Source organism: Pinus tabuliformis, chromosome Q, assembly GCF_031772625.1.
Source record: "Pinus tabuliformis cultivar Carrire ecotype Pingquan chromosome Q, CPIR1, whole genome shotgun sequence".
Lineage (NCBI taxonomy): Eukaryota > Viridiplantae > Streptophyta > Pinopsida > Pinales > Pinaceae > Pinus > Pinus tabuliformis.
This window is the reverse complement of record NC_142296.1, coordinates 643,916,744-643,944,191: the sequence shown is the minus strand read 5'-3', so window position 1 is coordinate 643,944,191 and position 27,448 is coordinate 643,916,744. Positions and strand designations below refer to the sequence as shown.

General features: G+C 37.3%; 1 protein-coding gene across 1 annotated transcript; it reads left to right on the top strand.

Annotated features, from left to right (window-relative positions):
• Positions 1–12,030: 12,030 nt before the first annotated feature.
• On the top strand, positions 12,031–23,170 carry LOC149221115 (CO(2)-response secreted protease-like). The gene is made up of 9 exons (XM_089387326.1): positions 12,031–12,108; positions 12,199–12,290; positions 12,520–12,617; positions 12,701–12,859; positions 14,043–14,154; positions 14,239–14,464; positions 14,573–14,776; positions 15,150–15,262; positions 22,834–23,170. Exons 1-9 carry the CDS (start codon positions 12,031–12,033, stop codon positions 23,168–23,170), a joined length of 1,419 nt encoding a protein of 472 aa, XP_089243452.1.
• The last annotated feature ends 4,278 nt before the right edge of the window (positions 23,171–27,448 follow it).

Genomic DNA, 27,448 nt, shown 5'->3' with positions numbered 1-27,448 from the left:
TTATTGATAATTAAAATATTCATTTGTCTTTCATTGTAGCATACTAAATAAAAAAAATAAATATGTGCACATTTAAATACAATCAAATCATTAAGCTAAGGGATATCATAGGTGACCTATATAGAAAATAAATCTAATATACAAAGGACATCTCAAGCCCAAATACGATCATATGCAATAATATGATGTCATATATAAAAAATGAGTCTCATCGGTCACTCATTGACCACTTTCGCCCTCACCACCATCATTTGGATCCTAGAAGTTGATCTTTCTCTTCTTACTCGAAGAATGAGCTTGACTTTTCTTCTTTTGGGGCATGCTCCATTTCTTTGGATATGGACAAAGAAACAATATTCTCATGACACTACACAATGCGTAGTTCATGTCTCGCAGGACTGTTTCACTGCCCAGTTCTTGTGCTCGAGCTCTGACCTTGACCTCTAGAATTGTGCAATCATTCTTCCCATAATGGATTTCATTGCACACTACACAATCACAAGCCTCAAGCTCATCCCCTGAGCTTATCAACTATGCAATTGCGTCGTAGCCCTACCTCTTGTGCCTTTCATAACAGCGTAGTGTGTCCTCTCAAGCTCTTCCCCTCATCCTGTCCCATTGGCTCTCAAAATTGCACAATCTTGTCCTTCAATCCTGCCTGAGTTGTGCACTACGTAGTCACAGAGCTCAAGCCTCACCCCTGACTGTTGGAACTGTGCATTACACAGTCACTGAGCCCTCTCTCCCAACCTGTCACCTGGTCTTGGCTCAGTTAATGGATCAAAATGCACTATCTTAGACTAGGGGGTTTTTGAACTGATGTCATCTCGTCATGAGTGAATTGTAGATATAGGTACTCTATCATACCATGGAAAGATGATGAAGATGGAGGTGAAGGAGCGAAGCTTGCCGAAATACACACTTGTAGATGAACACACAAGCTAATCAATTAAGAAAAGAAAAAGGGACATCAATTTGTGATCACAACTCAAGACTTAAGATCATTGAAGATTCCTTGTAACCAAGTCATATGGAGGTGAAAAGAAGAAGCAAACACTCAGCACTCAACAGTAGAAATGGCTTGACATTTCCATGTCATCATGTACTCCATGTCAGTAGTGTCATGTCATGAATAGTCACATCACACACCTTGTGGCAAAAAATGTAACATATGTTTTAGAAATGTATTGTAAAGTGAAAATCCAAAGGACATGTGTGGAATACGAAGAGTCATGTAAAGTTGAAAAGTCATAGGAAGTCAAACAATCATGAGGGTAGTCAAAGAGTCACAACGAAGGGGAAGCATCACCCCTTTCTTATATATAGTCCCTTATTATATGTGAAAATGACTTTTCACCTTGGCTCTTCCCGCAAAGCATTAGAGAGATAAACTAGTTCTTTTGGGAGCAAGTAGTGGATCCAATGCTCCACTACTGGAGCTAGTGATGTAAATTGTAAATATGTGTCTTGGAAATTTTGCTTAATAACATAAGCCTTCAAGGCCAACACCTTCTTCATGCATGGATTATAATTGTTTGTAAGAATATTCTACGAATGTTTCTACTTCAAGTTTGATTTCACATGTGTTAAGATGGTTGAACTATTTCAATTGTTTTAGTACTTATCTTATTGAGAATGTGTTTTAATGGTTATTATTGTTGTCCCATCCTTGTGGACTATTATGCAATCTATTAGATAGACATTTCTTCATTTTTTGGTTGTAATGACCGTCACATCCTCTACGGACTATTCCGCTGGATGTTAGATGGATCCTTCAAGTTCATGTGTGTATCTTGTTGGGTGGTACTACTACCTCTCTCTTAGAGGCTCACTTTTCTCCTCTCTCCATAGTAGAAGAATCTTGACACGTTTATACCTGAACACTCACCAGGAACACCTTCTTACTTTTCGAAGGCACCATTGCATCCTTCTCTCTTTCTGATAGTTAGAGCCAAGGAAAATCTTTAAGGATTCGGAAACCGGGCCTTTATACTAGATGGGACTCCTACACCAAATGGTGTGAGGTATAATTGGTACTTCATGTTGGGGATATCCCCTGAATGTTGGCGGGTCTAGCACCATCAACATTTCTAGTGCTAGAAGGAAGGCAACCAGACTTTTATGGTTGATAACCCCACTGACCCCATTCTTACTTCCTCTGGTCAAGGCAGTAAGATTCCCAACAACTCCCCTACACGTATTCCTAAATTTGGTAATTCTTCTCAGCCCGAGACTGCACAGCCTTATGAACTCACATACGAACAACTCCGGGCCATCCGCCCCATCACCCAAAATTTTGCGAGAGCTATTGGATTGATACCTAGAATAGAAACTCTTCCATATTTTCCAAAGAAGAACCAAACCACCCCTACTGGGATAGTGGTTTCAAAAGTTGAAGAGTTGGTTCTCGCCACCCTTAAAGTGCTAGCAAACTCTAAAGAAAATATAGAAAAACTAGAACAACCTCCAACCTTCAACAGTGGTGACGGTGATAACATAGGGCTCTCAGATGATACTTTTCGTGGGTTGGGGGGAGAAGAAGAATAAGAAGAAGAAGAAGAAGAAGACCAATCCGATTCTAAAGACGAAGGGGAAGGAAACAAAGAAGACATGACAGACCAAGATCTGGATTGGATGTATCAAAGCCCACTTGCACTACCATGTGTGTTACACAAGATTCCAAGGCATACAGAAAATATCTTAACAAAGTATGGCCTTGACAGAGCAGTAAAGGCGAAGGATCATCTAGACAACTTATACCTACATCTGCAAACACTTGAGGTACACTATGATGATGTTGCATGTATACTATTTCCGTGTACCATAAATGGTAGAGAAGTTGTGTTGTATCATAGTCTTCCATCCAGAACTAGAGAGGTTTTAAGAAAATTTTCCTTGAAAAATTTGTTGATGACAAGACCCCCGCCATGTTATTGAAAGAGTTGGGCAGTCTCAAGATGGATCAAAAGGAAAAAGTGAAAGATTTCAATGAGTGGTTTAACCGTATTCTGAATAAGTTCTCAGCAAACACTAAATCTCATGAATCCATCATCATTGATTATTACACTTTTACCTTACCAGTCAACATTGCATAGTTTGTAAAGAGAACTACGAAACAAACTTTCACAAAAAATTATGAAGAGGAAATCAAGGTTGAAAAAGACTTACGCGCGATTGGAGTCATTGTAGATGATGAACCAACCAAAGACTCCAAGGAAATGGGTAAAAGGTCACATGTCTCTGTGAGCAAGGCTAAAGAGAAAGAAATTATTGATATTTAGAGCTTGACCCATACTTTCAAGACTCTGTCGAATGAGTTGGTAGAACTGAAACAAAGGTCAAGCAAGACCACTATTAGCCACAAGCCTCCTAAGTCCAACCTATTTATAAGGACTGCAAATTTTGGCAATAGCATCAACCAATCGGCTAAGTCTACATAGAGATCAAATGTTGTATTAAATATTGAAAGCATGGGCATAGATCAATATTGTTCATATCATTAAGAATATCATTTCGAAAAAACATGCCCACAATGGAATCATGCCTTGAGAATTCTTGATAATCATCTTGTTCATGCGGTAATCGCTAAGGAGTAGACCGAGGCTGCAGAGGAAAAGGCAGAAGTTGTCACAACTAAAGAGACTCTGAGTATGGGGCACACAATAAACATGTTCAATTGCATACCCACAACCCAAAAGCATACGACTGACAAACAACCTCTAAGTGATGGTCCGACCTAGAAGCAAACCAACCGGTGCAATCTGAGAGGCCAAGGGTTGGCCAGTGGACCAAAGTTGACGAAGAAAAAAGTAAAATAAATCCTGTTAAGAAAGATCAATCCACCTGTCATGTCAGCACATAACACTCAAATCAAGTCTGCTAATGCAGTTACAATGAAAAGTTCTTCCATAGGTATTAAGAGTAAGACCAACATTCCAGAAGTCACAAACCAAGTCACGCCCCTTGACACTTTGACAATCCTTCCCGTTATAGATCACAACATAGTTGGCGACATGAATAAGGTTCGTACGAACATATCAATGTTTGAACTAAAAAATATCACGAGCCAGCGGGACATCCTTTTACGCGCACTTGGGTAGTCCACCGCAGGTAATGATTCTTCTTCTGACAAGGGATCTGATACATCCTCTAGTTCCCTCGAATGTGTACTTAATGCTTTAACCTTGGATGCAAATACACTCTGTCCTCCTTTTCTTTAACTTATGAAATATTCAATTTCAATGTACCCAATTGCTTGGTTGATTCTAGTGCATTGGTGAACATAATGTCATTATCTGTCGCTAAGAAAAACAATGCGAAATGGGACAAAACAAATGCACAAATAATTCAGCTAGACAAAACTCTTGTCCATCTAGTTGGTAAACTCAGAGATGTGATTATTTGTTTATCATCCGATGAGAAAGTCCACCAATGTATCAACATAGTGATTGTGGAAATTCGAGAAGCATATGGAGTGTTTTTCAATAGAGACTGGACCAACAAGCTACAATAGTACTTTGCTACGGACTGGTCACATTTATTGCTTCTATATAAGTTAAGAAATAATCATATTCAGGTGAATTCAGAGAGATACAAGAAACATACTATCACTCCCTTGAATGTACAGAATGAACTTGTGGCTTTCACATAACCTATCTTTGGCATTTTCTTCCTAGAAACCCAAATGGGGTGTTATATTGCACAACCATCCCTAGCCCCACCAGATAAACAGTTGGAGCTCCTTCCTATTTCAACTGGTGAAAATCAGATTTGTACAGTTAGTGATGGTAATAATATTACTAGTGTAGTTCCTAATCCTCGTACATATGATATGTGGAATTTTTACTTTGATGGTTCCAAAATGCAAGAGGGCTCTGGATCTGGTTACATTTTAATAGAACCGCTATAGAGAAAACATATGATGTCTAGTGACTTGGAATTTGAGTGCACGAACAACACTGCAAAGTATGAGGCACTTGTCTTGGGTTTGCAAAGAGCCATTGACCTCAACATTGCCATCCTAAATGAAGTAGGTGACTCAGAAATTGTGGTGTGACAGGGACCAGATACCATACATTATGTGTCACCTCTTCTTAAAAGCTATCAAAAAGATGTATGTCATTTCATTTCACGATTCAAAGATTTTAATATTATTGTTGTTCCTATAATGCGTAACACAGGTGAAAATGCATTGGAAAATGTTGTTGCTAGGTTGTCACCATTAAGGGGAAGTTTTTCTGTTGAAATTCTTTATAATCCATCCATCCCTAATAATATTGTTAATTTACACATTTTCAATGATGAACAACATATACTAAAATTCATGATAAATGTTGATGTTTTCAAGGACGCAACAATTGATGAAGACGAGCATGAAAGGACCTTGCAGGATGTAGCTAGCTCAAGCAAAGGAAATCTCATGGCAAAAGACATGGTATCACTGGAAAAGACTTATGAACTACAAAACCACTTATGGGGACCTGTTAATGCTAAAACCCATAATTCCATGTTGTCACACAAGTAGTTTAGTTTGGAAATGGAAAAGGATCTAAAATTTTTCAATCTTGGTACTTGTTGTACACCAAAAAAGAGGCAATCCTTTATCCGCTTGTTCAGGCAATACCAAGATGTATTCGCATGGACGTACGAAGAGCTGAAAACTTATGACATGTGAATTATCCAACATGTGATTCCGATAAAAGAAGGGGCCAAGCTAGTTCAACAAAATCTATGGAAGGTACATCCGACACTTGAACCCCTCATTCAAAAGGAGTTAAGGAAATTGTTATATTCTCGGATCATATACAAAGTGCGACACTCCACCTGGGTATCAAACTTGGTCTTGGTAAGAAAGAAGTCTAGGGAAATCCGCTTGTGTGTTGATTTCCGAAATCTTAACCATTAACCACGCCTCAAACAAAGATAATTACCCTACACTGTCTATGGAGCAGATATTGAAAACAATATAGGGGTCATAAATGTTTTCTCTCTTGGATGGATATTCAGGATACAACTAGGTTCTGGTCTCAGAGCCTGACAAACTTAAAACAACCTTTCGCACGAAGTGGGGCACGTTCACATTCAAGCGAATGTCATTTGGTTTGATTAACTTTGGTGCTACATTTCAATGTGCCATGGAAATCACATTAATGGATTGATTGGAAAGAGTGCAGTGGTCTATCTTGATGTTGTTACAGTGTTTTCCAAATTGAGATCAGATCACATACGCCACTTGAAGAAAATTCTCGAGTGATGTCGCAAGAACTGGATATCTCTTAATCCCAAGAAGAGTATCTTTGCAGTGTCTGAGGGTAACCTCTTAGGCCACATCATTGCTAAGGGTGGGATTAAAGTGGACTTGTAGAGGGTCAAAGCAATCACACAGATTCCCTTCCCAGTGAATAAAAAAGTTATGCAGTCCTTTCTAGGGAAAATTAATTTCCTCCGCAAGTTCATTTCCAATTACGCTCAGATTGTTAAACCAATACAGGAGATAATAAAGAACGATGTAGTATACATATGGGATAGAAGGGAAAACAACGTGTTTTCCCATATCAAACAAGATATCGCACAAGAACTTACATTATAAACCCAGACTTCACAACATATTTTTTTCTCTACACCTTTGCTTTTGAAACTTCTCTTGTCATTGTGCTCACACAAAAGGATGACCAAAATAATGAGTGGCATATATATTTCATGAGTGCTAGTCTTCAAGGACCTTAACTCAATTATCCCACCCTTGAAAAGCAATATTATGCAGTATACAAGGTTGTGAAGCATTTTTAGCCCTATCTTCTAAAAAATAATTGTATTATCTTTGTTCCCCACCCAGTAGTCAGATCATTGTTTGTACAACAAGAGTTGGGTGACAGGAGAGTGAAATGGATGACTGGTCTATAGGAATATGACTTAGAATTCAAACCAGTTCACACAATCAAGGGTCACAGTCTATTTCAACTAAAATCAGAAGAAGTGGACGCAAAGGAAGAAGAAGATCTCGCAGGTTGGGAGCAAGAAATCAAAATATACAATGTCGAGAGATCTTCCTCCACTACTGTCATGAACTCTTGGTACACGGATGTGTACCAATACCTTGAGAACAACAATGATCCCTCCCATCTATCCACATGGAAAAACATGGCACTTAGACTCAAAGCATTATCTTACCACTGGTGCATTTGGTGCTTTTTAGAAAGCACCATAATGGAGTATTTCTCGGGTGTTTAGAAGCACATGATTCAGAGAAAGTACTCCATGATCTCCACGACGGACCAGCCAGGGGACATTTTGTGGGTAAAAAATCAATTCATAAAGTCATGTAGGTTGACTTTTACTTGCCTACATTATTCAAAGATGCTCGTGTTTATGCCCACAAGTGTTCGATTTTTCACAGGTGTGCCAATAGAAACAAGAAGTCAGTTGCCCCATTGCAACCCATTGGAGTTGAATAACCTTTTAAACAATGGAGCTTGGATATTATTGGAGAAATATTTCTGCATTGATTGAAGTAGCACTGTTATATTCTCACTGCTACATATTATTTCACGTGGTGGGCAAAAATCATTCCTCTCAAACAGGTGAATGATCAGGAAGTCATAAATTTCCTTTAGCAGGACATTATTTTTAGGTTCAACATTCCTACTTCACTTGTTTTTGAGAATAAATCATACTTTTCATCATTAATAATTTACGATTTTGCATTGGAAAATGGTATTATATTGAAACATTTAGCTAAGTTTTAGCCGCAAGATAATGGTCTTGATGAATCCACAAATAAGAACCTAATTCACGTCATCAAAAAGACCATATTCTCTGAGCAACAAAACTGGCACTTTGCTTTGGTAAATGATTTATGGGTTGACTAAGTCACACAAAGGCCCTCTTTGAACACCTCCCCTTACTTCCTAGTATATGGAAAAGAAGCCATCTTCCCGCCAAACATCTACTTGTTTGCGTACAAACTTTAGCAAGAATCCCAAGGCAATCCATGCTTATTAATGCAACGTAGGATGGAAACCCTTCACAAATTACAGGAAGAAAAGTTGAAAGCAAAAGAAAAAATTTCACTTCATCAAAATCATATCAAGAGGTGCTTCGACAAGAAGTATACATGGAAGAACAACTTCAGTGTGGGTGACCTAGCCTTGAAGTGGGACAAAGCCCATGAGGACAAGGGCAAACACACTAATTTTTAGTCCCTGTGGATTAGGCCATTCATTGTCCACGAAAATCTTGGCCAACACATTTATCATCTTCAATCACTTGACAAGAAGATTGACTATCTCCCTGTCACTATCAAAGAATTAAAACACTACTTCGAATGAAGATCTATGGTTGTGCCCTACACTACATACATAGTCTTTTCTTTCTTGTTTGTTTGAATTTTGTTTTGTTTTCGTCGTGTCAATAAGTGTTGTGCATGAACACATTGTGGATTCTTAATATGCATGTGGCTGAACTCTAAAGAGCCTTGTGACACTTCAACATTTGGATAACCTTTTGTCCATCTTCCTTGTGTTGGTTATATCTTTTGGCCAATGAAGTTCTGACTAAAAATACGATCAGTCCGTAAGGAGAGTTTTGGTCCAACCATGAACCTGTTTCTATTCGAGAAACCTTATGCCCATAATCGGTTTTGTGTTTCAGTGTTTTGATGCTTATCCAATCAGTAGAAGAGGAGAAGGGGAAAAATCTAAATGAACAAACCTAAATCAGAGGTCTCTATATGATTCTCTGGAGGAACAACCTCTTCTCTCTCAATAAGTCGGGATCCCTCTTCCATCACAAAATAAATAAGTGTCGATGCACAATCCTCTTTAAAATAAATAAATAAATGCAAAATAAGAGAAATTCTTCTTCCATAGAGAGGTGAAGCATGCAACTCCGTCGGGGTACTGTCCAGGCTCGCTGGCCGCAGGGAAATGTTTGTGTTCCTGCATGACTCCACTAGGGCACTGTCTAGGCCTACAGGCAATAGAGAAACACTAGAGATGAAAAATTATACTATGAAAATGTTAAGCTCATGAGATACACTACCCTTCCCAACTCGAAACGTTTTGATATCGTTGAACCTTATGTTGTGTTCAACCAAGAAGGCATAAAGGGGACCATGTCTATTTATTGGATAAGTTGGAAGACCAATTTAAGTAACCTTCACGATGAATCAATACTCCATGAAGAACTAAGGCCTTGCACAAAAGAAGTTAGTCGAGATAGAGAAGTTGTAATTCTACCAGTGTGTGGCTAAGTGTTTTAGTTGCTACAACACCCTACAAAATTTTGTCTTGCACTCAATTTCGGAGCCTTCCTTGGTCTTGCATACTGTTGCCGCAAACACTGAAAATCATTTCATGACATTTCTTGAAGTAGTTTGATCCATTTTTCAATTTGGGTTAACTGTCGAATTTCAACAATATTTGTCAGTCACACGATGTGTAAAATCATATTCTGATGGTTTCAAGGGCCTATCTATGTGTATACGAGTTTTTCTAACTATGTAAGCATGTGTCGCGCTCATTCACAAATTTTGAGCACTATCGCACAAGTGTCGTCATGGTCGTCCCAAAGTCTATCTTAAGTGTCGCACTTGTTGTAATGGTGATAAAGTGGTCACACAGAGGGAAATACATTGTTCTTGTGTCTTGGGTTATCTATGTTGTTGTGTCATCAAGTATTCTAAGTGTGAGATCACAACCGATCTTATCACCGTTCATATCAGTGTAACCGATCATCTTACACTTAGCCATTTTTTAGAAGGCCTCCCGACTAAGGAACTTGGCATCACTCGACCTCACTGAACTGCGCATTACGTAGTTCCAACCCTCTAGCTGAGACCTTTCCCCTTGACATTGTGCAATGTGTAGTTCCTGCCTCCCGGGACTGTTGCACTGCGTAGTTACTATGGTCAAGCTTCGGCCTTGGCCTCTAGAATTACACAATCATTCCTCCTAGCTCGACTTTCACTATGCACTGCGCAATCACAAGCCTCAAGCCCATCCCCTTAGCCTCTGAACTGCACAATTGCGTAGTAGCCCTGCCTCCTATTCCTCCCAAAACTACACAGTTTGTTCTCTCAAGCTCATCCACTTAGCGTGTCCCACTAGCTCTCAAAATTGCGTAGTCTTGTCCTTCAGTCTTGCCTGAACTACACACTGCGCAGTCTCAGAGCTCAAGCCTCACCCATGATTGTTGGAACTGTGCACTGCGTAGTAACTGAGCCCTCTCTCCCAACTTGTCACCTAGTTCCGACTCAGTTAATGGATCAAAATGCATTATCTTAGACTAGGAGGTTTTCAGACAAATGTCATCTCGTCATGAGTGAATTGCAGATACAGGTATCCTATCACAACATAGAAAGATGATGAAGAAGGAGATGAAGGAGGAAAGCTTGTTGAAAGACACACTTGTAACTGAACACACAAGCTAATGAATTAAGAAAAGCATTAGAGAGATAAGTTAGTTCTTTGGGGAGCAAGGAGTGGTTCCAATACTTCACTACTAGAGCTAGCGATGTACATTGTAAACACGTGTCTTGGAACTTTTACTTAATAACACAAGCCTTCAAGGCCAACACGTTCTTCCTACATGGATTATGAATGTTTGTAAGACTATTCTATGGATGTGTGTACTTCATGTTTGCTTTCACATGGGCTAAGATAGTTGAACTATTTCAGCTGTTTAGTACTTATCTTATTGAGAATGTGTTGTAATGGTTGTTATTGTTGTCCCATCCTTGTGGACTATTTTGCAGAATATTAGAAAAACCTTTCTTCATTTGTTGGTTGTAACAATTGTCGCATCCTTTGTGGATTATTCGCTAGATGTTAGACGGATCCTTCCAGATCATGTGTGTCTCTTCTTGGGTGGTACTACTACCTTGCTCTTGGAGGCTCACTTTTCTCCTCTCTTCATGGTAGAAGAACCTTGACACATTTACAACTGAACATTCAGCAGGCACACCTTATTGATTTTCAAAGGTACCATTGCATCCCTCTCTCTTGCAGACAGTTAGAGCCAAGTCAAATCTTTAAGGATTCAACAACCAGGTCTTTATACCGGAGGGGAATCCTACACCAAATGGTGTGAGGTATAATTGGGACTTGATATCGGGGAGATCCCCTGAATGTTGGCAAGTTCAGTACCGTCAACAAGTGGATAATTGGTGGTTGAATAATGCATGGCGGTGAATGATGTGAAGGGAGAAGATCGAAGAATTGAGAAAATGAAGGAACTTGCATACACATTTATAATATTTCAAATAACAGAACAAAATAAGATAATGAAATAAACATTTAATCAAAATCCAATTTGACACATGATGCGGAGAACATATATTCACCCTGGTGTCACCACAATTTATAAAAACATTAAATGAACACTACCATTATACCTAAACAAAAAGAACTATATTATGGACTAAAAATATATGAAAACTTGTATTGAGAGATAATTTTAATTCACCATACCTAACTATGTAGTACACTAAATGATCATGTGCCATTGATTACAACATTGGTGGCCGAAACTAGCATCAATGCATTAATAGGGATGGGTGGAGTCCTATCAAGGTGTAGCAACTAGAAGCCGAGGAACAAACGATTGAGAGCCCGCTAAAGAAATCAACATGACAAGAGAGAATTTGTCCCATTGGGAGAGACATTGGACTCCACTGTTCAAGTACGCACCAATAAAACAAAGGCAAACAGTAAACATGTAGACATACTCCACAAAAAAGCTTGGATGCAGCTTGCAATGCAGCTTTTTGTGTAATTTATTCTCCGCATTTCGTCCATTCTCAAGTTTATGATACAATTGCGACTTTTTTTTAACACAATAAGCACGTTCATTCAACATTGGCACTGCAAGAACTTGCACAAATCTAAATTGTAAGTGGCCATCGTCAGATCCACTACAGACACCACTCACTCTTCTCGTCAGATTAAATAAAGCTCCACCCTCCACCAAAGTATTACAACAGACCGTTCAGATTGAGTAGATTGAAGTGGATAGTAGTGAGAAATATTAGTGATGGGGTTCAAGCTTTATTTCGCATTCGTTTTTCTATGCACTTTACTATTCGGCCTCGCCATTACTGATGATGGAAAGGCGTGGGCTCTTAATTTCTTCAAACTAATTCTAATTTCGCTACAAGATTACTTAGTTTTAATGTCGCTAATTTCACTGATCTCCATGCAGGTGCACATTGTATACATGGGGAGATTACTCTACAATAATAGACAAGAGATTATAACCAGTCATCTGCAGGTTCTTTCGTCTGTTCTCAAAAGGTATGAAATTATGAAATATTTAAATTTCAGAATTTCACAGGTGTGGCTATTAATTGATTTTATATTTGCAAATTTATGTCTCGAGTTTTATCTATGGTATTCATTTTTAATTGAAATGTAGTTTTATTATTATTAGAATAATAGATGTTTCTAGTTGACCCATCATCCGGAGAAATTGATTTTATTGTTATTATATTTATGTGTGGGCCGGGTATTTGAACTTTTGCAGTCCGAGACACACAGAGCAATCTCTGGTATGTGGCTATACTTCTGCTTTCAATGGATTCACAGCTCTATTATCCAAAGAACAAGCGACTACATTAGCTGGTACGTTTCGTTAACGACTGTGTTTCTTAATGAGTAAGCCCCCAAGTTCCTATTCTAATATATAAATTCCCACGATTTAGCAGGGAAATCAGGAGTATTATCAGTGTTCCCTGATCTAGTGTTAAACCTTCATACAATGCACTCATGGGAATACTTCGAAAAAGACTTGGCCATGGCAGGCTCTTCTTACAGAGAACCGAAATCTTCTGGCGCTGATGTCATAATAGGGTTTCTAGATACAGGTATATTAGTCTTTTGAAACTCCATTTGGTTAAGTTCAATTTTGATTGTAGAGTTAGGGAGAAATATTTGAAATTGGACTTTTTTAGAATTAGTATAATAATGAACATGTTTATTTATTTTAAATTTATTAAAAAAAAAATTATAAAGAGATTGATTTTCTTATTTTATATTTATGAATTCTGAAAAGTGTGTTGTTAAAAACCCATTAATTTGTTTGGAAAATAATGGAATTTCTTTTTGTAAGATCATGATAAAATTTGTCACAATTTTTTTAAAATCCGAGTTATAGCTGTCAAATTTCAGGATTTTGGGTGCCTAGGTTCTTGATGTTGTTGAATCCATTTCCATCCTAAAAAAACCAAATCAAACATTACCATTCTGATTCTTTGAAAAAAAAAGATTACAGGTGGAAAGAAAATTGCAGCCAGGGTTGAAATATGTGTAGAGTCAATTTAATTAAGTTTTTATTTTTCTCTTTCATTTTTGTCTCCCATTCAATTGAGAAAACCAAATTTGAAAACATAATTTAAAAAAAATTCTAAAATCCTCAATCTAATTAAATTAAAAGAAATGAAATTTTGAAATATGTTAAGAGTAATATGCTTGTCCTAAAAAACACTCTCTAATATGTTAGAGATGTAATATTTAAATTTAAAGAAATGACATTTAGAAATATGTTAAGAGTAATATGCTTATCCTAAAAAACACTCTCTAGTATGATAGAAAAGTAATATAATATTATGTTCAAGGTTTTGACTCAATCAAATTACATAAAAATAAAAAATATTTAAAAATTAAAATTAAAAAAAAATAATAATTATAATTATTAATAAAACATTTTGATTTCATTCAATTAAATTAAAAAACAATAACATAAAATAAATGATTATAATTATAATTAATAATTAAAAATTGATTCGTCATCTATTAATTATTAACATTGAGTGAAAAGAGATTTGAGACATCAAATCCAGTGTAATTTTTTTTTTTTAAATAAAAAGAGATTTTATACATGTTAATGCTGAGTTGTAATTTTTTTTAAAGTGAAAAAAGATTTGAGACATAAATTTTTGATGCCCGAGTAGATTTAAATTAAATAAATCTATGTTGATTATAATGATTTTTTATTATTTTTTAAACAAATTCATATAACTTGTAAGAAAATAATATTTTATCTTGAAGGCATTTCGCTCGAAGCAGCCAGCTTCAGTGATAAGGGTATGGGCCCTATTCCTTCGCGGTGGAAGGGAAAGTGCATTAAGGGAGAAGGTTTCAATGTCTCCAACTGCAACAGGTGATCTATGCAACTGAAATAAGTTCGTTGGTTGTTTCTATTCTTGTTTGACTTACAGCTAAAATAGTATTGTTGTCTTAACAGTAAAATAATTGGGGCAAGATATTACTCAAGTGGAGAGGACGATGATTTGGTGACAAGTATTAAACCGAAATCAATATTGCCACAAACAAGGACTGCAAGAGATTATCAGGGCCATGGCACGTTTACAGCTTCCACTGCAGCTCGCAACTTTGTGGATAATGCAAATTATAATGGTCTCGCCAGAGGTGGACCGACCAGTTTCTCTACTAGAATTGCCATGTATAGGGTTTGTGGGCTGGACTATGGGTGTCCAGGTGTACAGATTTTAGCTACCTTTGACGATGCAGTTAAAGATGGAGTGGATACTGTATCCATCTCAATTGGAGGAAATTAGGCCGATTTTGTGAACGATCCAATTGTCATAGCAGCATTTCATGCTACTCAGAAAGGAATTCTGGTTGTATCCTCTGTGGGAAATGAGGGACCAGATTCCCAAACAGTGGTTAATGTTGCGCCATGGATTTTTATAGTTGGAGCGACCTCAATCGACCGGGATTTCCAGTCAAACGTTGTGTTAGGCAACAATAAACTTATTCAGGTGAGAACAAGGGAAAACAAACACAATAGTATAATGTTTTTTCACTTTACACAACAATTAATAATTTCATTTCTTCACAAATTTACTGATAGATTCTGCCATTTAAGAGCATGCCCTATTTTTATAGCGATAATTTCATGCATGTTCCTAATAGTATTCAAGACTATTTTATAAAGAAGTCGACTAAAGGGGCAATAAAATGCAGTTTTGTCACTCTCTCGAATTACCAAAACAATTCTGATGATCAAACAAATGTGGATTAGATCTAGAAACAAACCTGTTGTTAAATGCATATAAATTAGTTAACATTTTTCATGATTTGCAGATCCAGTATTTTGGGATTTGGCTTTAAAGATTTGTACTGTGCATTTAGGGTAAGGGCATCACCTTTTCGAATCTCAACCAATCGGTCGTGCACCCGCTTGTGTACGGAGGAAGCATACCTGCCAAGTCCTGTGACCAACCCTTTGACCCAGTAGCCGCAAGGTAAATTTCCAACACAGATTTAACATAGGGAAATTAAAGTATACAATGTAGGAATTTTATAAATATATTTTTTATGAAGAAGGAAATTCAAAGGAAGGTATTGTGAAGCAATTGTGTTCCAGAGTGCTTAGATGTAAACAAAACGAAAGGAAAGATTGTAGTCTGTATTGCAAATGACACAGCTACATCAAGGGGATATATGGAAGCAGAAATCTGTTGGAAAGATTAATGCCAACCACGACCTTAAACACACTAACAACCAATATACTTGTCCAGTCAACCACTGCACAATTGCGATTTTGTTTGAGAGACAAAAGCACTGGAGTCAGAATAGAAGTTCAAAGCAGACCATTCTGCAACACATCATAGAAGTTAAAGCATTTAATGAAGTTTAATAAATATATATGGGCAAACACTCATTCCACACTCCACAACACTTGCAAGTTCAGAAAATCATTTACTATGTAAAATCGTCCATGTTGCGTATTAAATATTTTGTCTGTCATGTAATTAATGTGAAATTCGTATGTTAGGATAAATATGCAAGTGAAAGTCATTTGTAATGTTGGGCATGTTGGGCAAGTTAGGGAGTGAGAGTCTATGAAATAGTGAGGAGAAATCTGGAGGAAATTTTTGTGGGAGCGTGAAAACTAGTTTTACGGAGTTTTACAAAAGTTTACTCCACAACCCAGTAATGCGTTGTGTTTTTCACTTGGAGCTGCAGCCTCCATTTATCACGAGAATATAACTTCTTTATGTTTTGACATATAATATAAAGTGTGCTCAGTTGCGTTATGTTTCTAACTTTACACAAGTAAATTTCGGCAACCTTTTTTATTTTACTCTGTTTTGCCGTGAGTGAACTCTGTGTTTTAATTAAGTCCATGTGGTTGCGATATCCCAACTGAAGTTGACCTTGCCTACTCTTCCGCAACTGATTTCGAGTCCCTTTGCCCTCGTAAAATTTTTCTAACATGGTGTGTAAAAACAATTTTCCCTCGTAAAAATTTTCTAACATGGTATCAGAGCGGGTTAAATATTGTTAGTGTAAAAACAAATGTTTTTACTAGCAGTAAGAATTGTTTTGAGGGCAGATTTCTTTTAGCATATTTACGAGTAAGTAGAAAGCTTTTTACACTCAGAAATGGCAACATCAAGCACAAGCTTTACTAATCCTCAAATACCTCAGTTTAATGGCAAAAATTATGATTATTGGGCTATTACAATGAAGGTCCTATTTTCGTCTCAAAACTTTTGGGATTTGGTGGAGAATGGTTTTCCAAAACCAGTGGATGCAACAATGTACAATGCGTTGTCTCAAGTAGAAAGGGATTTGTTAAGGGACAACACGAAGAAGGATTCAAAAGCCTTGTTGTATATTTTCCAAGCAGTTCATGAAATTATTTTTCCAAGGGCTGCAGCAGCAACGAAGTCCAAGCAAGCATGAGACACCCTCTAGATAGCCTACCAAGGCATGGAAAAAGTCAAGACAACAAAACTACAAATGTTGAGAAGATATTTTGAAACACTTTGCATGAAAGAGTCTGAGAATATAGACTCGTTTTTTTACACATGTAAGTGGGTTGGTTACTCAAATCAGGTCTCATGGTGAGACACTTGAGGAAAGAAGAATAGTTGAGAAAGTTTTGAGAAGTTTGCCAGCAAGGTTTGATGCCATTGTTGTGCCCATAGAAAAGACAAAGGATCTCTCATATTTCTCAGTGGATGACCTTAATGCATCATTGATTTCTCATGAATATAGATTGAATAGAGCAGCAAGCTCCTCATTGGAGCATGCCTTCAAGACACAAGTCTCATTTGGACAAGGTCAAGGCAGAGGAAGATCATATGTTAGAGGAAGAGGAAGAAGCCCACACAAAGGTGGAAGAAGCAACCCTTCAAGCTCAAGTGGAAGGGGCAGCAATCAAAATCCAAGTGAAGGCCCAAGCCAAAATCAAGCACAAGGTCAGAGGTATGATAAATCTCAATTTCAATGTCATCACTGTAAGAAGTATGGTCATTATGCAAATGAATGTAGAAAGAAGCAATATGACATTAGTAACAAACCAAGTGTAAATTTCACAAAAGAAAATCAGAACCATGATAGCATGTTTTTAGCTTGTAATGTAGCACAAGAAAAAAATGTGATATATGGTATCTAGATTCAAAGTGTAAAAACCACATGTCAGGGAACATAGAAATGTTTTCCAACCTAGATGAAAGTGTGAAATCTGAAGTGACATTAGGGACTGATAGCAAAGTCTCTATCATGGGAAAAGGAAGAGTTAATATCCTAACAAAGAAGGGGGAGAAGAAGTACAACTTAGATGTTTACCTTGTCCTCGGTCTGGCGCATAAGCTCATAAGCATTGGACAACTCATGCAAAAGGGCTACAATGTCTTCTTCAAAAATGATGAGTGCACAATTTTGGATAGGCCTCCAAGTAGACAGCTGATTGCAAAGGTTCAGATGACAAACAATAGAATGTTTCCCCTAAAGATAAGATCAGATTTGAAGGAAGAAGGTGCACAATCACGACTATAAATGAACTCACAAGAGGATGGAAGAAAAGATGCAGTTGTCACACAAGTGAACTATCAAGTAGAGGTAAAAGATGAAAATTGGTTATGGCATTTGAGATTTGGACATCTCAACTTTGGAGGTTTGAATTTCCTGCATAGAAAAGGCATGGTGAAAGGGTTACCACTCATAGAAAAACCGAACAGCCTATGTGAAGGATATATCTTGGGCAAACAACATAGAGAGACATTTCCAGTAGGAAAGTCAGTAAAGGAAAAGGCACCTTTGGAGATTGTCAACTCAGATTTAAGTGGACCAATGCAGACACCATCAATTGGTGGCAGCCACTATGTATTGACATTCATAGATCACTACACAAGGAAGACATGGGTCTATCTTCTAAAACAGAAAAGTGAAGTGTTTGAGCGATTTCGCCAAAACAAAGCTCTTGTTGAGAAGAAAAGTGGACACTACATCAAAGTCCTCAGGACTGACAGAGGTGGTGAATACATCTCAAATGACTTCCTTCGATTTTGCAGGGAGCATGGAATTCACAAGAAATTTACAACAAGGTATAAACCTCAGCAAAATGGTGTGGTGGAAAGGAAGAATATGACCATTATGGAAATGGAAAGGAGTATGTTGAAGGCAAAGCATTTTCCAAATGATTATTGGGTTGAAGCTATCGCTTGTGCAACATATATCTTGAATAGATGTCCAACCAAAAGCATCCAGAACATGGTTCCTAAAGAAGCATGGAGTGGAAGAAAGCATAGTGTCACTCACATGAAAGTCATTGCTTGTGTGGCATATGCACATGTCCCAGATGAGTTGAGGAATAAGTTGGACAGCAAGGGGGAGAAATGTATTTTTGTTGGATACAATGATGAATCCAAAGCATACAAGCTCTACAATCCATCAACCAAGAAGGTCATAATCACTATAGATGTGCAGTTCATAGAAAAGGAAGCATGGGATGGAACTTTAGAGAAGAAAGTCAATGTGAAAGCATGTATACCACATGAGGACAAAGAGGAATTTACAGCAGCAAGCAATTCCTCAACAATGACTCCCTCTACTCCTATTCAAGCTCAACAAAATAGGCAGCAAACAACACCATCAACAAATAATAGGACAACATCACACATTAAAGCAAGTGATTCTCCAAGCACACCGTAAAGCGCAACACCAAGTGACATCTCAAGCCCATCTTCAGCAAGCATAAGAAGATCAAAATTCAGAAATTTAAATGAGATCTATGAGCACGATGAGGTTGATAACAACGCTGGTCTGAATTCCTTATTTGCATTATTTTGTCATGTAGAGGACCCAATCCATTTTGAAGATGCAGTCAAAGAAGAAAAATGGGTTGTGGCAATGGAGGAAGAAATATAAGCAATAGAAAGGAACGACACATGGGAGTTAGTGAATCTTTCGCAAGGAAAAGAAGTCATTGGAGTGAAGTGGGTCTATAATACCAAGAGCATCAACGGCAAGATTGAAAGGCATAAAGCGAGGCTAGTTGTCAAAGGATACAAGTAGCAGCATCGAAGAGATTATTCGGAGACATTTGAGCCAATCACGAGGATGGAGACAATGCTTACAGTTGTGGCGATTGCGGCGCAACATAAATGGAAAGTATATCAGATGGATGTAAAGTCGGCATTCTTGAATGGAGTGCTGAAATAGGAAGTGTACATTGCACAACCACCTGGTTATGAGGCAGAAGGCCAAGAAGACAAAGTGTATCAATTTAAGAAAGCTCTTTATGGGCTGAAGCAAGCACCATGTGCATGGTACAACAGGATAGATGCCTACTTTTTGGACAATGGTTTCAACAAGTGTGATGGAGAGCCTACCCTCTACATCAAAGAGAATGATGGTAAGATTTTCATTGTTGTCTTATATGTAGATGATTTAATTTTCACAGGTAGTGATGATTTCCTCATCGTTGATTTCAAACAAGTCATGAGGAATGAATTTGAAACAACTGACTTGGGGTTGTTAACATATTTTTTGGGCATAGAAGTAAAGAAAACAGAAAATGGTATTTTTATCTCTCAAGCAAAGTATGTGGCAGATATTTTGGAGAGATTTAATATGCAAACAACAAGCCCACACCAACTCCAACTGTCATGGGGTTGAAGTTGAGAAAATAAGATTACAACAACAATGTCAATCCGACATTATAGAAAAGTATGATAGGCAGTCTGATGTATATGACCGCCTCTAGGCTAGATATAATGTATGAAGTGAGCTTGGTGTCGAGGTTCATGGAGACACCCAAGGAGACACATTGGCAAGCAACGAAAATAATTCTAAGGTATGTCAATGGGACAAAATAGTATGGCGTTTTGTACACTGTAACAAGTGATTTCAGGCTGGTTGGTTACACTGACAGTGATTGGGTAGGAAGTGTCAATGACAAAAAGAGCACGTCAGGATATGTTTTTCATTTGGGTTTTGGAGCCATTTCATGGGCCTCCAAGAAGCAGCCGATAGTTTCATTGTCAACAACAGAAGCTGAATATGTCGTAGCAACAACAGCAGTGTGTTAGGGAGTTTGGATGAGAAGGATGTTGAGGGATCTTCGTCGCGACCAAGAGGGAGTGACAACTATTTTCTGTGACAACACATCCGCAATTTCATTTTCAAAGATTTCGTCTTTCACAAGAGGACCAAGCATATTGATGCTAAATATCATGTTATCAGAGGGTTGATTAACAATGATGAAATTGTGTTGGAGCACTCCAGGTCACAGGAACCGTTTGCTGATATTTTCACAAAGCCATTGGCACGTGAAAGTTTTGTTTATCCCAAAGATTGTTTGGGAATTTTCAATGGCAGCAGTTGTTATTAAGGGGGAGTGTTGGAAATATTAATGTCAACCACCACCTTAAACACACTAAAAACCAGCATACTTGCCCAATTATTAAGGGGGAGTGTTGGAAATATTAATGTCAACCACCACCTTAAACACACTGACAACTAGCATACTTGTCCAGTCAACCACTGCACGGTTGTGATTTTATTTGATAGGCAGAAGGACAGGAGTCAGAACAGAAGTTCAGAGCGGACCATTCCGCAACACATCACAAAAGTTAATGAATTTAATGAAGTTCAGAGCGGACCATTCCGCAACACATCACAAAAGTTAATGAATTTAATGAAGTTTAATAAATAGATACGGGCCAACATTCATTCCACAACTGTTGCCCACACTCCACAACACCTCGAAGATCATAAAATCATTTACTATGTAAAATCACCCACGTTGTATATTAAATATTTTGTTTTTCATGTAATTAATGTGAAATTCGTATGTTAGGATAAATATGCAAGTGAAAGTCATTTGTATTGTTGGGCATGTTGGGAAAGTTAGGGAGTGAGAGCCTATGAGGTAGTGAGGAGAAAATCGTGGAGGAAATTTTGGTGGGTGTGTGAAAACTAGTTTTATGGAGTTTTAAAGAAGTTTACTCTGTAACCTAGTAATGCGTAAATCACAATAAGTTTGTTGTGTTTTTCACTTGGAGCTACAGCCTCCATTTATCACGCCAATGTAATTTCTTTATGTTTTGACATATAATATAAAGTGTGTTTAGTTGTGTTATGTTTTTAACTTTACACAAGTAAATTTCCGCAACCTCTTTTATTTTACTCTGTTTTTCCATGAGTGAACTCTGTGTTTTAATTAAGTCCCTATGTGGTTGCGATATCCTCCTGCAACTTAAAGATTTACCTTTCCGCAATTGAAGTTGACCTTTCCTACTCTTTGCAACTGATTTCTGAGTCCCTTTGCCCTCGTAAAATTTTTCTAACAAAATTGAAGAGTACACTGGAGTCATAGGCATGATTGTTGTGGATGACTTACAACTATCTAAAGCATTTGAGTACGGTACCTTTGCAAGGACTGCAATAAGTAAATCCTCTGCAACAGAGATATTTTCTTACATAAACTCAACCAGGTGCGTTTGCCCACAATCTCTGCTCTTTTCACATGCTTATATCGATTCATTTGGCTCATCCAATTACAGTGTGGCAGTTTATAATCTTCCAAGCCTTGTCATTATAGAAATCCTTTTGCAACAGTTACTCCATTCATGGTGGTTGCAAATGAGAAGCCGACTCCTGTTGTTGCATCTTTTTCATCAAGAACATTCTCAAGGTAAGTAGTGGCCAATTTAGAGCTTAATTAACTTTCAGAAGCTAATTATGAGAGATCGTCACAACCTAAATCTTTCAATTGATATTTGCATTCAGACATCAATACACCAGGTCTGAACATCATTGCTGCATGGGATCCTCCCAATACATTTATAGACATAGTTTTTTAAGAGGCGATGTCTACCACATTTTACATGATGTCTGGAACTTCCGTAGCAATTCCTCATGTTAGCGGAGCTGCTGCATTTTTAAAATCTATGAATCCTACTTAGAGCCCCTTTGCTATCAAATCAGACCTGATGACAACAGGTACTTATGATCAAGTTTTATTCTTGAAATGTGTCATGTAATAATGCAAATATCACGTTGACCAAAGCCTGGAGATCCTTTTTCCTTGTTATTATGAAAGATTGGATATTTATAATTCCAGTGATTCCTAAATTGAATTTAGTACTTTGAAATGCACAATCCCTTAATGCAAGATTTTTCCTAGGGTTAGTTCAGGGCCATCCTTGAAGTTGAGTATTGAATTAGTTCAACTAGTGATTGTAGTCAATGTTAATGGTAATGGGTATTTAATTATTTGAATGTCAGCATATATGTCCTTTGTCACGAAAATTCTTGTTTCACAACTACATATTTTTCTGACAACGGCACTCTAATGTATATCGCAGCCATTGTAAGGAACAATATGGGAATTTTTTTACTAATGCATCAGATATCGCTAGGACGCCATTTGATTTGGAGCATGAGTAGTAAATCCAATCGGAGCTCTGCATCCAGGACTTGTATATGAAACATCAATCGATGATTATTTCCACTTTCTGTGTAATTACGGTCTAGACTCTGAGAATATTAAGCTCATTGTTGCAAATAAAACCTATAGGTGTCCATCCGATGCAAAGGTGGACCTGATCAGTAATCCAAGTATAGCAATTTCCAAGTTAAATATTGTGAATGTGAGTACAAACATAAGCAGAAGCGTCATAAACATCAATCCTGATCTCGCACCGACTTACAAGGTTACCATCGGTGCACCACCGGGTCTGAGTGTGAAGGTTTCCCCACAAATACTTCAATTCTCTGAAACTACCAAGAAGGTGTCTTTCAATGTAGTTTTTAGAGCAACCAAGGTTGCCACCAAAGGATATGTTTTCGGTACACGCGTGTGGAGCGATGGAAAGCACAATTTTCGTACTCCTTTTGTAGTGAATCTGGTGTGACCAAACCATAAGGGGCAACCTTATAGATGGTCAAGTAATAAAACAAATGAAACCAGCGAGGTTGCTTATTCCTTGCATAGACCATAAAGTAATAAAACAAGCGAAACCTGTTTTTTTGTTAGATATAATGGTTTATTGTTATATATAATTATCTCTGGTAATTTCTTGCACAGTTATCAATATCATGGGAAAGAGGGAAAAAATGAGTTTCCAAACTTTGAACAAATAAACAGTTTGGTAGGATTTTCTATCAGTCAACTTTTCAATGTTTTTTGAAGTGTAATATACCCAAATACAACACTTTCATAAATGTTATAAATGGACTAATTACAATATGAAAACTTGTAGTAACTAAAAAACAAATTATTTCCCAAATCACAGGAATTAAGATAACTATTCAACATATAATATAAAATTGAGGAAGAAAAAATCAACCCTCATTATAAGTGGGACCAATTTCAGTATATGATGGCTAATAGATGTTAAAATAAGATAATTACTCCTGCATGATGAGTTGGCTAAATATAGAGAGTTAGTGAACTGAGTGACTGTGTGATTGAGTATTTGAGTGTTATTCAAGTTGAGTTAAGTGATAGATGACTTTGAGTGTGTGGTTGCATGTCAAGGCGAGTAGCTAGTTGGAAAATGATAAATACCCTTCACCAGGTTCATACCCTTCACCGGGTTCATTGTAAGTCTCATGTTTTGTGTGATAAATAGAAGAGAAGCAGCTTGTATTTTATGTGTGAATTCATGCTTTGTCTCCTCAGCATTTCTAGCAAACAAATTGGTATCAGAGCGAAGAAGAATGGATTTGCAATGGTCCGTGTGAGAGGAAAAATCTGTTTTTTTCTTGTGGTTTGAGCATTAATGTATCCTACGGCTATACACAGAATGCTATAAGGCTGGTTTGTGTGGCGTTAGAGGTAATCGTAAGATTTAGTCATCGTAAAAGGTGTTGAACGCATGGCCTCACCACGAGAGGAGGTTTAGCATCGTAAAATCTTAATGCGGTTTGTATAACGTGTTTAAAAGCTAATTCTTTAAACAAAGTCCAATGACTTTTTGAGTGGGAAGTTCTTTTGATACGTTGAGTGGGAAGCTTATATTAAAACGAGAGCTACTTACAATTAAAGTTTGTTTTTGTTGCTTTTAATATATAAAGATTTCTTAAAAAAATATTTTATATATAAAGATAATATTAAGAGTTTTTCAAAAAGGTTTTTGAAAAAGTTTTTATTTTTTATTTTTTTTATAAAATTAAAAAATTTAAGGTTTTTATTGAAAGGGTATTTTTTTTGGATGAAAAAGAGTTTTACAAAGGAGAAATTTGGGGTTTTTTAAAACAATTTTTTTTGGAGAAAGATGGCTTTCTCAAATTTCCAGTCCCAGTTCCCATCATTTACAGGGAAAGATTATGATGTGTGGGCCATTAAGATGGTGACCACGTTGTTGGCACATGATGTCTGGGATTATGTCCAGTTTGAGTTTTCAAAACTTAAGGATGAAGCAGAAGAACAATCTCTTAGTAATACAGAAAAGGAAAAATGGAAGAAAGACAAGAAGAAGAATGCACAAGCGTTGTAGCTTATCTAGCTGGGAGTGGAGCGAGCAGTGTTCTAGGAGATAATGATCACATCTTCAGCAAAAGTAGCATGGGATACTTCGGCAACAAAATACACATGTATGACCAATCTCAATAGTGTTAAGTTGCAGAATACTAGGAGATATTTTGAAATTCTACAGATGAAGGAGACAAAGGACATCGATTTTTTCATGAATCGGGTTATAATTGTCCTAAATCAGTTAAAGATTTATGGTGAAGAAATTAAAGATCAAACAGTGGTTGAGAAGGTCCTTAGATCTTCGTTTACCAAATTTGATGTTGTGGTAGCAACCATAAAAGAACCCAAGGATTTGGCATCATTAACAGTTGATGAGATGATGGGATCACTTCTATCGCATGAGGTAAGGATAGACAGAAATAAGGATTCCACTTTAGAGACTGCTTTCAAAAGTAAAGTTTCTATTTCAAGAGACAAAGGTCGAGGTAGAAGTAGAACAAGAGGCAAGGGACGAAGTGGAAGATATGGTGGTCAGAGAGATGGCTGAGAAGAGCATGAACATTAAAGTGGAAACAACTACAGAAGCTTCAACAATAATCAAAGAGTTGACAACTCAAAGATGAGATGTTATTACTGCAATAAATTTAGTCTGTTTGCAGGAAGAAGATATCTGATCAAGGGAACCAGAGAGTTAATGTCACTACAGAGAGTACTAACTCCATGTTCCTAGCTTTCCATACCATGCATGAACCTTCTGCTAGTGTGTGGTTGTTAGACAGTGGTTACAATAACCACATGATCGGCAAAAAGGATTTGGTTGCAAATTTCTATCAATCTGTGAAAAGAGAGGTAAATTTGGGATTGAGAAGACTGCGGACGTAGAAGGAAAAGGAGTGGTCAACATTCTGACCAAGCAGGGGGAGTCGAAGACAGTCTCAGAGGTATATTATGTTCCTAGTCTCAAACATAATTTGACAAGTGTTTGTCAATTGACACAGAAAGGATAGGGAGTTATCTTTCAAGGTCAAGAATGTGTTATATATAAAAAGCCGACAAGAAAGCAGCTGATAGCAAAGGTGCAAATGACGAGGAACAGACTCTTTCCTTTAATTATGAATTACAATGGTGATGTGAGTTCTTTTACAGATGCATGTTATGATGATTATTGGTTATGGCACTTTGGATTTGGACACTTGCACTTTTCTGGTTTAAGATTGTTGCAGCAGAAACAGATGGTCAGAGGATTACCTCCCATCAAAGAACTTGCTAGTACTTATGAGTGTTGCATTTTTGGAAGGAAACACCGTGAAAGTTTTCCAAAGGGAGTTTCATACAGAGCAAAGAAACCTCTTGAGCTAGTGCGTACAGACTTGTGTGGACCTATGAGGACACAGTTGATTGGTGGAAGTTGTTACTTCCTCACTTTCATTGATGACTACAGCAGAAAGACTTGGGTTTACTTCTTGAAGAAGAAGTCTGAAACTTTTGCAAAGTTCAAAGAATTCAAATCCTTAGTAGAGAACCAAAGTGATCAACAAATCAAGGTATTCGAGTCAAATCGTGGTGGAGAATATGATTCAAAAGCATTCCATGATTACTGAAACAACATGGAATTAGAAGACAATTTACAACCAGGTACACACTGCAGTAGAATGGTGTAGCAAAGAGAGAGAACAGGACAATTATGAACATGGTAAGAAGCATGTTGAAAGGCAGAAACTTGTCTAATGAGTATTGGGTAGAAGCAGTTGCATGTGCTATTTATGTGATCAACAAATCTCCTACAAAGAGTGTGATAAACAATGTACCAGAACAAGCATGGTTAGGATTGTATTGCAGCGTATCTCATCTATGAGTATTTGGATGTTTAGCTTATGCACATGTGCCTAAGGAGCGAAGAGGCAAACTGGATAATAAAAGTGAAAAATGCATATTCAATGGTTATAATGAGAAATCAAAAGCTTACAAATTGTATAACCTTGTCACAAAGAAGACCATAATTAGCAGAGATGTTGTGTTCAAAGAACAAGAGTCGTGGAATGGAACTATAGACAAAACAGTTGATGCACAAGTTCCACTGATGGAAGAAGATGATGTAGGAGAAAAGGAGCAGCAAGAATCACAGGTGAAGACACCAAACAGGGACACACCAACAAGAACTCCAAGATTTTCAGAGAGCATGGATCTTCAAGCATATCAACAGATTGAGATTCTCCCAACAGTCAATCGGGTGATGAATCAAGCACTGCTAAGAGAAATATGAGAAGTCTGAAAGATATTTATGATGATTTGGATGTTAGTTGAAATTTTGCATTATTGTCATTCCAACCTTCTTTGTTTGAAGAAACAATCAGAGATGAAAATTGGGTGCAAGCCATGGATGAAGAAATTGAAGGTATTGAAAAGAATGATACATGGGATTTGGTTGATTTACCGAAGGACAAAAATCTCATTGGTGTGAAGTGGGTGTACAAGACAAAGTTGAATGAAAAATGGTGAAATTGATAGATTTAAAGCAAGACTTGTAGCAAAAGGATTCTCACAGTAACCAGGAATAAACTTTGGAGAAACGTTTGCTCCAATAGCCATATTGGATACTATAAGAGTAGTTCTAGTTGCAACAACGCAGAAAAAGCGGAAAGTATATCAAATGGATGTGAAATGAGCCTTCTTGAATGGAATTCTAGAAGAAGAAATTTATGTTCAGCAGCCT

Bases quoted from the DNA above. Each gene is read 5' to 3' on its own strand.
- LOC149221115 (XM_089387326.1), top strand. From the start codon at position 12,031: ATGGGGTTCAAGCTTTATTTCGCATTCGTTTTTCTATGCACTTTACTA. The intron at 12,109-12,198 runs GCGTGGGCTCTT...ATCTCCATGCAG, and splicing joins CCATTACTGATGATGGAAAG to GTGCACATTGTATACATGGG. The intron at 12,618-12,700 runs GTACGTTTCGTT...ACGATTTAGCAG, and splicing joins ACAAGCGACTACATTAGCTG to GGAAATCAGGAGTATTATCA.